At 40.1% G+C, this 13,386-nt stretch overlaps 1 protein-coding gene across 2 annotated transcripts in view; it reads left to right on the forward strand.

Moving 5' to 3' along the window:
- Positions 1-13,386, forward strand: part of SNAP91 (synaptosome associated protein 91) — a 73,288-nt gene that overhangs the window by 35,285 nt on the left and 24,617 nt on the right. Inside the window, exons 10-16 of one of the 2 annotated variants that reach the window (XM_075414437.1) lie at positions 350-420; positions 836-841; positions 1,621-1,648; positions 3,576-3,685; positions 4,818-4,918; positions 9,932-9,946; positions 10,092-10,262. In XM_075414437.1, coding sequence (XP_075270552.1) covers positions 350-420; positions 836-841; positions 1,621-1,648; positions 3,576-3,685; positions 4,818-4,918; positions 9,932-9,946; positions 10,092-10,262 — 502 coding nt within the window. Of the gene's footprint in view, positions 1-349; positions 432-835; positions 842-1,620; positions 1,649-3,575; positions 3,686-4,817; positions 4,919-9,931; positions 9,947-10,091; positions 10,263-13,386 lie in introns of those variants that run through there. The other variant, XM_075414436.1, reaches the window with a different exon arrangement.

Genomic DNA, 13,386 nt, shown 5'->3' on the forward strand with positions numbered 1-13,386 from the left:
AACCTTGACATATTATTCTTAAAATTAACCCTGTGGGTGCCTGTGCTGTTGTCAATGTTTAACGCTGACTCAAAGAATGGTCAGCAGCACGTCCTGGATTTAGGCTTTGGGTGCTGTTTAGTGGAGGTAAATATTTTCTCTCTGGAAATTTGGACACAATATTATCTTTCAAAAGCTGTCTTTGCCTGACTACTTCTAGTGTGAAAATCCACTATTTTCACAGTGGTGTAAATAAAATAACAGCATGAGCATGCACATGGTGGACTTCAGGGAAGTGGGTGCTGGAGTTCAAAGTATCATTAGGTCGATGCAATGTGTTGAGAAGCGTATCTTTCTCTTTGCTTTCAAGGCTCCTAGCAGTCTCATGGAGACCCTTGAGCAACATCTAAACTCACTGGAAGGAAAGAAACCTGGCAACAAGTAGGTATATGTATTGTACCATGTATCAAGGCAAAATAGTAACAATATGAGACTAGCTGGTATTTTGGTTTGCCTCCTCTAACCTCCTTTTGCCACTTAGCTGGAAAGTAAGCTGTGGTAAGACTAGGGTTTTCCTTTCCCTTACAAAGCTGTCTTAATGGCAACTTTGTTTTCTTACTGGAGCGATGGGGGGAAATGACACACTGAACAACCAGACACTTGACAAAATGAAGTAAAACTAACTATGGAAAACTGCTAGAAGGAGCTGTTTTTTACTGCTACTAAGGCTTTTATTGTCCAGTTTGTTTTCTAACGGCTTTGCATCTTCTTACTAGAAACTTGTCATGGCTAAGTGTAGGAAGGATTAAGCTAAATCTGTGTTTTCTCTTTCACTGTTGCTTTCCTTGCAATTTAGTGAAGGGTAAGTACATGTGTTTACATATCACTTGCATGCAGACATGCTTATGTTTTTTCTAAGATGGCTTGAACAATTAGAAATAGATTTCTTCTCTAAATTGTACCTAAGCTGTTGCTTGCTTTTATATGTAGTCTTTAAATTATTTTTAGTAAAATCTGTCATAGCTCCAGATCTAATCAGTTCCACAGCTCCTAGGAATTATCCAGTTCAAGTAATCTATAGGATGGATGCTAGTCCAATACTAGTGCAGTCTTAACTGCAACTCCTCCTTTCATCTACTTTTAAATATTATTATTTTAAAGTAACTCTGAATTTCTTTAAAAGAGCAGTAGACTGAAAATTCACTGTCCTGTCCTCAGAAGACTTGTGTTAGATAACTGCTTCCATATTGGTCTTATTCTGCTGCTGTTGCATGACTTTATAATATAGTGACATCTTGTCCCAGTAACTGTTTCGTGCTGGCTCCTGCAGGCCCAAAAGGAAGACATTTGCATGCGTCCCTGTCTTTCCTCCATTAAGTAGAACTTATTTAAAAGGTAGAATAATCCTGGGATACAGAGTAGCTTAAAAGATTCAGTTAAGATTTGAAATAAAATTTTCATTCATTGTTTAAAGTGGCACGTGGAAGTATGAGAAATGCAGAGGGCATGCAACTGTAGAGATCTTCAGAAAGCTGTCATGCTTAGCTTTTGGCCTTTTTGCAGGGGTTTTGATGACCAAAAGCATAGCTTCCAAAAGTGTACTTATCTTACACCCCCCCCCCCTTTTTTTTTTTTTTGTAGATCTGGGGCTCCTTCTCCTCTGAGCAAGGTAAATACTGCCAACTGCTCTACTAGTTAATTGTTGTTCAGGTGGTATGCTTTAGAACATCTTAAGGGCATAAACAGTTAAATTTCCATCTCCTAATCTGCTTTTCAGACTTCACCACCTAGGTCCTACCTAAGTGACAAAATTGCATCTTCTAATGGCCTTGTAAATAATGGCGCCATAAAAGCACTTCACTGATCTGCAGGGCTGTAGTGCTTATACCAGGGCAGGGAGCTGAGCAGTTTTGCCAGGATTTGATGCCGAGCTTTGTGAAAGCATAAAAGATACATGTGTCTTTATCTCAACATCTCTTTTTTTTCCCTTAATCCCAATGTTAGTGAGAAACTTATTCTGTACTGTTTCTCCTCCAAATTCTTCATTCCATTTGCGGCTTTTGAGGAGGAAGTTCTCACTCTTTTAAAACCACGCTCATGTGAAAAGCCAGGAAGAAAACTTTCATCCCCTATATCTAGTTTCAGAATTGACCTTGATTAGTGAGACTGCTCACCTTAATATGAAGCAAGAGTTGCCAGTGAAAATTTCTTGGTTTGACTGTCAGATAAACTAATAAGCTTTGTGATGTTAGTAACAGCAGTTCCTAGTATCCCTGAAGCATTGCCAGGTGCCATGGTTCTGTATCTAATAATGGGTGTTGTGCAGGTAAAACTCGATGAAAACCTCTGAATCTGAGGGAGACAGTTCAATGCTCGATGCTAGTGAAAGCTCTTAAATTTCTTTTTAAAAAAAGAACAAGCAAAAAACTCTCTTGACCAATACTGTAGCAGTTGGTGAGAACTACAAGATGGCTCAGAAAGTGTTCTTACTACAGGTAATCCCCTCTTCCTTGATTTACATGAAGAATTTGGACCAGTCTAGTCTCAAATCTTAGTAAAGGCTTGAGGAGAGTCTGGAAAGCTTAAATCCATTTTCTGCTAGAGTCATGGTGATGGCATGGCAGTAGCAGAACTCAGAAGAAAGTCGCTTCAAATTTGTCATTCTTTTTCTGTCCTAAACATAGGACTTTGTCTTGCTCGTTAGGAAAAAGAGCTCTAGTGTGCAAGGTGATGTAGCAAAGCTCATGGTATCCTTTAGAATTAAATTGACACTCTTCAAGGTGTAACTTGAGTCTTCAAGTGCACAGAAGAGTTGCAGTATACTCTCCTGAGTGTCTGTCCTTGCCATAGTTAAGATATCTTTGTCTAGAATTGGAGGAGCTGATGAAGCAAAATCGTAGGCTGAGCTGTCTTTTATATCTTCCCAAGGACTTAAGTTAGCACTGATGATTGCTCTTAAATTCTTCAGCCTGAAGATTGAACTTTTAACTTAGTTTCTAACCATGTCTCTTCTCCCACCATTTCTATGATTAGGGTACTAAGGTGCTGTTGTGGACTAATAGATATTTCATTCCGTGGGTGAAATGAAGGGTCTGACAGCTGTAGAAATAAACCCATAAAAATACTTTGTTCCTCCCATCTCCAGGATGGTCTTAAAACTGAGAGGAGGGAGTTCACTGGGGAGCATTCTATTTTTCTCAGAACTTGCTGAGAATCCTTTGACACATAGGAACTGTTAGTTACCCTAACTGGGATTTTAAAAGGTAGGTTAGACAGCTCCAGATCACAAGTCTGAGTTAGTTGCCTACACATTGGGTGAATCTTGAAACAAAGGGATTAAAACTCCTATGCATGCATTCCAAGCACCTGCAATATGTATCTTCTCTGGAGCCAGGCATTGCTAGGTGGAGTCACCTTGGAGTTTCTCAACTCCACCACCCTCTGAAAACTTAGGCCAGTCTTCCTTAAATTCTCTCAAAGTGGGGGCACAGCTCACAATGAGAAGACCTGGTGTCGAAACTGGGTGTGAATCTCTGCATGAGTTGTTTGTGGAGAAATGCTGGCATATTGAATGTGTATTTAAAATGTTTCTCCAGTCTTCTCCAGCCACAACTGTTACATCTCCTAGCTCTACTCCAGCGAAAACTATTGATACATCTCCTCCAGTTGATCTTTTTGCAACTTCATCTACAGCTGCTCCAGTCAGGTAAGTTAAAAAGCATATATGAGTTACTGAGCTTGATGTAGATGCCAAAATCAGAGTTGTAACAGGAGACTTGCCTGTGAGATTTTGCTTACTTTACAGGTAGTACACATCAGTATTGAATGGGCTACATTATTCTACCAGTATAGATCACAAATGAGCTCTAACAAAAAAAAGTAGCTACTCTGATTTGGTTTCAGTGTAGTAGTGATGTTGTACCATTCCCAACATTACTTCAGTCTGTGCAATTAGAAGTTTATGTGCAAATCCAAAGTAGTCATCGACCTTCAATATTCTGTTTCTAAAACTGCTGAATTAACATTCCTTTTTCTTGTTGTTCTAATTAGTTAATGAAGCACAAAAATAATGAACTTTTGAAAGTTAAAATAAAAAGTAAACACTTGAGTTTGACTAATGAGAAATTCTGAGCCTTACTTTCAAGTCAAAATCACAACAAACTGCTGTTGTTCATTGTAATGAGCAGAAGTGAAAGGACTGTAGATATGTAAAAGTTCTAAGCTTGAACCAAAAGTCTAAAGATGTGACTAACTTCAGTTAAATGTTGGATGAAGTACTTAATTGAAGAAAGAGCTTCTATTGTCAATTATTTAACTGTTCTAAATGAACAAGAAGTTATTTCCTAAGCTAATATCTGGCTGACTTAAGCCATTGAAGTGTTACCAACTCTGTTCTAATCTAACTAAAGCCAATGTATCGCCTGGAAATGCAGGTTTCTTGTTTTCTGACACGGCACAATGAAATGTTGAAGTAGAATGGAGCTGCTCTTTTTAGTCACAGCAGTTGTTTGTTCTGTTCTTGGACAGTGTCTGGGATTTTGTTTTGGATTTTGGGTTGGTTTGGTTTTTTTTAGGATTATCAGAGTAGTCTCTGTCTATTGTGTCTCATATATCTGCTGGTGCCATTATCCAGTAATGGAAAGAAGTAGTACAGGTGTTCATGGCGATTGCTCTGATCCTAAGGCCTGAAAAAAATGGTCTGTCTCAATGGTTCCACTAGTCATCCAAACTAAAAGTAATTCCTACAAGCCAAGTCATTACTTTTTTTTTTTTTCCTTTAATTTGAATGAAATGGAGAAACTCCTCCAGTATCTAATTTCTCTCTCTTTCCTTGGCAGCTCTTCCAAACCATCCAGTGATCTTCTGGATCTTCAGCCGGATTTTGCCGCTACTGGGCAGGCAGCTCCAGCAGCTCCTGCTGGAGCCACTTCATGGGGAGGTAGAGAAACCTCAGTGTCAGCATCTCTTCTTGCAGTCTCCATCTTCTTGCCTGGCTGAACTGAAACCTGGCTCTTTCTCTGCTAGCCCAGGATGTTCCCACCTCGCTCCCAGGCTTCTGCTGACCTGACAGCCAGGCATCCCCTCGCAGCACAAGGCTACCCCTTTTTCCAGGGATATGCATAATAGTATAAGCAGCTTATAAGGACCTGACTGCAAAGCTGAGGGGAGCCAGGATTATGTGACTAAAAGTGAGCAGGAAGGGGATGGCTGAAGGTGAACAGGTAGGGTAGGCACTTTAAAACAGAAGAACTAGAACTGCTCATGTACTTGTCGGCAAGGTGAGGGCAGAAATCGACGCTTCTGTTCATAAAGCAAAGCCCACAGATCAGTGGGGGGAGGATCAAAAATATCTTTTAAAATAAAAATGCATCTAAAGGCAATGGTGGCAAATTAGTTCTGCTGCAAGTGTGATTACCTTTGACAACCCTTAAAGTATTTTATTAAAATCTTCCTTGTCTGCTTAGAATAATAATATGAAAATAGAAGTAGAGGGCTAACTGCTTTCAGAGAGGAATACCTACCCAGATCTCTGAAATCTGAGCTCTGTTGTGAAGGGAGCCTGTTGTTCCAGGCAGCACTAGCAGCTGGTGAAGAGAACAGCAATAAATGTAAGCAGTGTTCACTCCTGTCCTGTCAAAACAAGGAATTAGGCCAGTAAATGTGATTTAACCTACATAGTTGTAAACCCACTGTGGTGGAATCTTAAGAGATCTTCAGTTGTGTGGCAGCTTAATGAACTCATCAGCCCTCTCACGGCTGGAATGCTGCACTGAGTCGTGCTGACTCTGCTATGAATGCTAATACTGGGTACTATGGCTTCTGCATTCCGTATTTCTCTTCTTAACTTAAAGATGATATTGTATCTCAGTCACTTCATTAGGAGAGGATAGCTATAGCTGTTGTGTAGACGATGTTTCACATATTCCTATTTAATCTGTTGAATTGAATGTTGTTTTTCTCCCAGAAATGTCAATTTTATTAACTGAAATGTAATCTTACCCAGAAAGCAAGACTGAAGAGTCATCTACGATACCTGGGACTAATTCTTCTGCAATTTTTTATTGCATCCTGTTTGTCTTGTTTTGTCATTGCCATGTACTGGGAGACAAGCTTGTGAGATGCTGAAAAGAGCTCAGGCCTCTCAGCTGACTTCTTTAAGCAGTTGCTCATTTATGCAGAGTAAATAGCCATTAATATTGTAAAACATTGATTTGCATTGCAATTGAAAGCTGATTTATTTGGGTTTTTGCTTTGCTCTTTTGGACAAAGCACATGCAGTTTGGAACTTAAATGGTTTTATTCTTCTGAATTACTGAAAACTTTAAAATTGACTAGTAATGCCCCTAGTCCTCTTATTCCACAATGGAAAGGGACAGCTAATGTTTTTCCCTTGACCAGGATTATCACTAGCCTCATTAAGTATGCTTCAGTCTTATCTTTCAGAATAGCCTTTTAGTTATTTAGTAAGCTTCAGGTTTGTCTGCTTTACTGCTGGCAGGAGTCCAGGTATGATGACCCGTTACTGCACTGGAATCTTGATTTTTTTTTTTTTTCCTTTTTTTCTTTTTTAAATTCTTTTAAAAAAATTGGTTTCGTGGTGCCTGTTTAACAAGCGTTGTAAAATAAAGTCAGGCTTGTGAAGATTGAGCCTTGTCAGACATGCACAGACTGAGAACTGGAATGGCTTTGTTGTGACAATACTGAAAGTTCCATTAATGTTTCATCTGGTAATGAGAAAACATTTAGTCTTTAAGTTGTACTGTCTCATACAGAGACTCATACAGTACTCTACAGAGCCTGCTAATTAGTGCAGGTGAGGCCACATCAGGAATACTGCATCCAGGTCTGGGCTCTCCCATTTAAGGGAGAGAGGACTGGCAGAGGGCTACCAGGACTCCAGGGATCTAGAGCACATCTCTGAGGAGAGAGACTGAGGGAGCTGGGCCTCTGTCACCTGGCAAAGAGGAAGCTAAGGGGGATTCTCAGTAGTGGCCTACAACTCCTTGAAAGAGAGTTATAGAGCAGAGCCAAAATTTTCTTGGATATTATAGTTGGTTATGATGAAGGGTAATAACAGATTGCAGCTTCAGAGGTTGATTGGGTATGAGGAAAAAAATATTTCACTTGGAGGGTAGGGCGTACTGGAAGAGATCCCCGATAAGAGTTAGTGGACTCTCCATTTCTGGAGACTTTTCAAGGCCTGACAAGACAGAGCCATAACTGCCCTGATCTGGTGTTGACTGTAATGTTCTTCTGAGCAGGAGGCTGGACAAGAGGACGTTCCTTCCACCCAGGACTTTTGGGAGGATGTGTAACAGTGCCTCCCAGCTGCTTGAGCTTCTTCCTCATCTGCAAAACTCTCCTGGCCCTCAGCAAGTTAACATGGGAACTCATGAGGAAGAAGGAGTAGGGGAAGGAATTGCTACAGTTCAGAATAGCCAGAAAAATGTGAATATCAAATACTTCAAGATGCAGCATCAGACTGGCACTTTAAATCTCACATATACCTCAGGAATACGTTGCCAGCAAATGCTCCTGCTTTCTCAGTGTCACTGGCAGTGTAGATTCTATGTATTCTGGCATATACTGTATATTCTGTATAGTACACTATGTATTTAGTGGCATATACAGTACACTATATTTTGTTGTGTACCTAGTACATTTCTGAATACAACAGAAGTTATCTAGCAAATAAACTATAATTTGTGAAAATCTACGCTTGTGTGCTAAAAGGAGATGATCAAGGTAGGGTAATAAGTTGCCTGCAGCATACTGCAAGGTGAATAGATAGGCATTTCGCAGGCAAACTAGACTATAGTATTGCAAAAAAATACAGTAGGTCAAATTCTGCATTCTTGCAAGGTCTGACTCTCAGATACAAAAACATTGTCTTGCATTTCTGCTCTGAACTACCTTGCAGTGTGCCTTAGAACATGGATTTGCTATTAGTGTTGTTACTTTAATATTACTATACGATAAAGCATTAGTTTTAATCCTTCCCATGTTAAAAGTAAGTGTAGGTTGCCACGTTGGATAATTGTAATTTCACGGTATTGTGATCTATAACATAACCGGATAACAAAAAGACATTGAAGAATGAGCTAATAGAAGGTAGAAGTTTGCCAGCAGTTGTTTATTTCAAGACTAGCTGTGAGACGTCCACCTAGTGTGCAGTAATGAGATACCAGAGTGCTGCATTTTTAATATACTGTTACGCTCTTTCCAAACGGCATTTTGACTTACCTCGGCTTGTGCAGTCAGTCTCAAGTAGAGCTCTCCCAAGGAACCGATTACCAAAATACCTACATGTGGTTTCATGGTGCCTGTTTAACAAGCGTTGTAAAATAAAGTCAGGCGTGTGAAGATTGAGCCATGCTTGCTCAAAGTGTTTTGCTTCCTACACACTGACTCACAGTAAAACATCTGGACTCTGTGCTTGCTGTTCAGTGTGGAATCAGATGAACCCATGACCCTGTTACGTGTACAGTGAATCTAGGAGCAACACTGAGCCACTGGCTAGTAAATAGGTAGCTGTTGAGTTCAGATTATTCTAACTGCAGTATAAAGATGTGATAGGCTGAACTGGTTTGTGCTCACAGATTTTTATAGCTTGTAGTTGATTCTTACGTAGGCAAAGCTTCCTCTGTCTTAGAGCTCAAGCTGACTGATCTCAGAGGACATGAAATTGTAGGAAGGTCTGTCACTAAAGATGCTTCCTTGGCTTCCAAAAACAGTTGACTAAGGAACCGAAGTTGGAACAGAGCCAACCTGCTTATGCTGTCAAGCATTCATTCTCCTCATAGTGAGTGTTAACAGAGGTGATTGTTTCTGCATACGATGCTTGCCCTGTCACAAATGCAGGAAAAGCTTTCAAAGAGGAGCTGCTCTCCTTTTTTTTTTTTTTTTTCTTTTTCTGCCAAACAGTTGTCTCAAGTACAAGAACCACAGGCTGTCTGCCTCTCAGAATATACCTGGGGCAGTAGGGATGCCATATATTGTATCCTGAAGTAACTTAACACTGTATTTGCAAGCTGCTCTCTGCTAGAGCACCCTGGCTTTAGTGCCAGTTTTGTGAAGGGTTCCAGGGCTGGTAAGTGCATCACAACAGCTCACTTTGGAAGAACAGTAAGCAGAATTCTGTCTACTTTTAATGACTGCAGTGTTGATTTTGACTGCTTTCTGACTACTTTGGTCTAGAAAATACTTGCAACTAAGCAGAACTATCTTGAGATTCTCTTTGGTATGTGAGTGTGTTCTGCTAGTAGCTCATTGATTTAAAGAAGCTTGAACTATGCCTGTTTACTGTACTTACATGTGAGCACTGGGATTCATGGGGGCTCACTCTTCCCATGTGCACTTTTGCTTGGTGAAAATCTTGAATTTGTGTGCTGTCGGCCTAGGAGACTTGGCATTTAAAATTTTAAGTGTTCTTGGGGGATGTTAGCTGTTCATAAATTTCAAAGAAGCCTACATACTTCTGGTCTTACTCTTACACTGCTAAGCCAAATGCAAGAGAGAACTACTGTAGTGGTGAATTGAGGTTCTAAAGAAGTGGTTCTTGGCTTTACCCTGCGGTAGTGAAAGGTAGGAGACCTTCCTGTCAACCTTTACATAAGGCCACTTCTCTGTTAAGAAAGGAAAACCAGTGGTATAAAACAGAGGTGATAAATGCTATCAGTGTTTGAACATCTTGCTGATTATATTTAAGGAACTTAATCAAATATGTGAAACATATGCACTGGTTCTGTTTTGAGGAGAGCTATTAAACTGAATGAGCTTTGTCATGTAACAGTAACTTCTTGAATGTTGGAAAATCAAGTGTGGAAATTATGTTTAACCTAGACGTGTCACTTAGAGAATGAACGTATGGCTAATGAACATCTTCAATCTGGCAGTTCTACTAATTGGTCTGTTTCTTTATTCTGCTGTCATTTTAATGGACAATCACTAGACCTCTTGGGAGAGGGTGAGTAATATTTATGATTTCTAAGATTTTTGAATGTTAAAACTCCTTATTAAAAGCTCCATCTTTCTGGAGTTGAGTGATTGTGGTCTCTCTCCCTCTTCCCCTTACTTTTCCTGTTTGATCTTCATTATATGATTGCATATAGATAATCTGGCTGCACTTTCCGGTGTTACCTCTGAGCCACAGATTTCAGATCCATTTGCCCCAGAGCCTAGTGCAACTACTGCTGCAACTACTGATACTACTACTACTTCAGCTGCTGCCACTACAACTACAACTATTACTGCTGCCACTGCTGAAGTGGATCTCTTTGGAGGTTAGTTTGGTTGCTCTGATACTCTATTCCAGCTCGTAAGATAGATGAAGCAATACAGAATTCAGCTATTGTAACAAGGCCTCTAGTTTTACTAACTATACCAGAGGTGTCTGTGTGTTGGAGGCTGGATGGAACAGGAAACGTAAGCTGTGCTTTTAGCTTATAGACTCCTCTGCATGTAGATGGAAATGGAAAACTGTATACCCTTAAGAACGAGTTACCTTATGGTTGAACAGCTAAGAACATGAGTTTTCAGGTCCAGACTGGGGTAAGCAGGCATTCTTTCCACATGATTCGATAACTATGTACCGTATGACAATTTCTGGGAAAAGCAGTTGTGCTTTCATAGTTATTGCACTGGAAAGGATGGATGTGGCAGCTTCCTGCCCCTTCATTACATGTCATGCTTGAGCTGTGTTGTGTTTCTTTTGGATCTTCCCTGTAAATATAGCATTGAGCCAGATGAAATGACTATATTTCACCATTCTTGAGTCTGGCTTTTATTTTGTGTAGCATTAACAATAAACTAAAGTGACAATGAACTTGTACTAAATGCCAACTGTACAACTAATGCATAAGAAACATTCTTGTAGTTTAGTTATGCTCTTTCGGTCTCTAACGTTTGCAGCTAACCTCTTGAGTAAGAATAAATTTCCCCCTGTATGTTGTCAGCTTGGTTGTCACTCACAGAGCAGGAGGCTTCTCAACAGCATGTCAGAAATCCATTTCTTTTCAACATGACGTCAGCCTGAGTTAATGGAGAAATGTTCTGATTTACAAACTACTGACATGTTTAGATCACCTGACCGCTGTATTCTTCTAGTTGTCTCGTCCTGTGATGTGTACTTCCAGCATAACAGTGGAAGTCAGGAATTAGTGATAACTTATTTGCTATCAAAACTGAATTCCACTACGTTCCCTGTGGTGATGTGTTTATCACTTCTAGTTACAGGAGTGCTGGATATGTCTTGTACATAAGCAGTTTGACTACAAAGGTATTTCTTAAAGACTGAAAGTTCCCAGTTAGAAGTTTTGTTTAGGACTGACTTCAACAGACTCCTCCATGATATCCCAAAGAAAACTGTTGAGAAGCTGTAAGAAAGGAGTACAACTGCTACCTGCTACTTAACGCCTCCTTTTACAAAGATGAGTAATAGTCCATGTGCCACAGGATCGGGCAGTTCAGAAGCATTTTTAAAATAGTTGTGGGCAGTGGTGCTGGACACTACTAGGAGCAAGAGAGAGTCTGATGTTAGTTAGTCTCAGAAGCCAAGGCCTGCGCTCATTAACATCGCTGCAGATGCATGGCCTGTGAAACATCTGGTGTGTAGATGTTGGGGTCGAGCCAGTCTTGGATACAGCACTTCCAAATGGCATTGTTAATTTAGCATAGATATCTGACTTTTTAAAAGATTAAATGATGATTAATTAACTAGAATTCACTGTAAACTTGCAACAGGATTAGAAAAACATCTGCTCTTGCCTATTCTTCCAGTACTACAGCAGCAAGTTGTACCCTCCTTTATTTTCTACTTTTTCCACTATTCTGTGCCTGGAAAAGTGACTACTACCAAATCATGTGTCTACCTCCATGTTTATAAAGTGACAAAGAGCTGGATGCTTTTAGTTTCTAGAGATTTAACTGATTATTAGATTACTTAGTGGCACATATTAAGAAGTGGAGTTGCCTTCATCCTCCAAGGTGGAAAGAATTTTACTTTTGCAGTATCCAGACTTCTGTGGCTTGATTTCTGATTTCTTCTTTCAAAGAGAATGTATTTGTTGCTCAAATACTATAAGTCTCCAGTGGATTGTATATTAGATGAATACTGACTTTTTCCTGGAACACTTCAGGAAGAAGCAAGGTTTTATTACTTACAACAGCATCAAGTTTCTGGATTTGAAAAACCTCTAATTCTAAAGAAGAAAAATCTCTAAATACACTCAGCAGTGAAGGTACTTTTGCAGTCCCTTCAAGGCACCCACAGGCCCGACCCTTTTAAGATCCTGGTGTCCATAATGAACTTCCATCTCTCTACTTACGGGTTTTTTTTTTTTCTTTTTTGGTTTTCCTTTCTGAAGCCGCTGCTGTAAGTGATGTCCCATACTAACATTCCTTGTAACTTTCAGAATACGTACAGTGCAAGAAGCAGTAGTTTCTGGGCAGACACTGTTGCTCTCTAGCTTTTGTGGTGGTAGGCCTGCTGACGCTTAATCTTAATAAGTAGATATTTGAACTCTGAGATCTGCTAGAGATACAGTCTTCGGGGTCACCTTAACTTTTTGCAGCTTGCCAGTTCTTAGTTGCTTTACATGGTTCCTTGCTGTGAGGTGTGGTAGGAGAAGGTACAGGAGAAGTGATTTCAGGGGAAAGAATGTGAAGAGCCTGCTGCGTAGGGAAAGGAAGCTGAAAGCTGTAGGAAAGAGGCAGCCAGGTTGGTGGAAGAAGCGGAAGAGGAGAATTTGCAGGAAGGAGTGTTGACTTGCTGTATCACTGCTACTTTATCTGATAGGAGCCTGCATGCTGCCTATGACTGGGCTTTGTCTTTCAGAGGAAAAGCGGCTCTGCGTTATGTCCTCATCTCTAACACAGTCTTGGAAACCAGATGAGAAACGCAGGATTGATCCAGCATAGCTTTTTTGAAGAGTTCTATCTGATTAATGAGCAAGCTTTCAGTTACCTGAGCCAAACTGAAGAATTCCTTATCTTGTTTCGAAGATAAACAAGCGGAGGCTGTTTTCAAAGTGCAGCTGGAATCATTCCTGGGAGGGAGAAATTTAAAGGTGGAAGAAAGGCGAAATAACTTGAAATGCCATGTATCTCAATAATAGAATTGGGACACGGTGTTTTGGGACGCTAGTGATGTGCTCTGGAGTTATATTTTGTTGTGTGGTTGCACTGTAAGCAGTGCAAGTAAGAAGTCATGGCAGACACTATGCAAATGTCAGTAATTAGGCATTCAGATGATATGAATTACAGGTGGGCAGGAGAACTATAGTTTTCCCTTTAAAGAAACTAAAGACAAAGTGATCAAGACTTTTTGGCACTGAAGGAGTAATGAATGTCCCTTGTACTGGAACGTGCAGGTATAGAAAACTAGCGCTTATTTAAAACAAAAAATAA

This window comes from Opisthocomus hoazin, chromosome 2, assembly GCF_030867145.1.
Source record: "Opisthocomus hoazin isolate bOpiHoa1 chromosome 2, bOpiHoa1.hap1, whole genome shotgun sequence".
Taxonomy (NCBI): Eukaryota; Metazoa; Chordata; class Aves; order Opisthocomiformes; family Opisthocomidae; genus Opisthocomus; species Opisthocomus hoazin.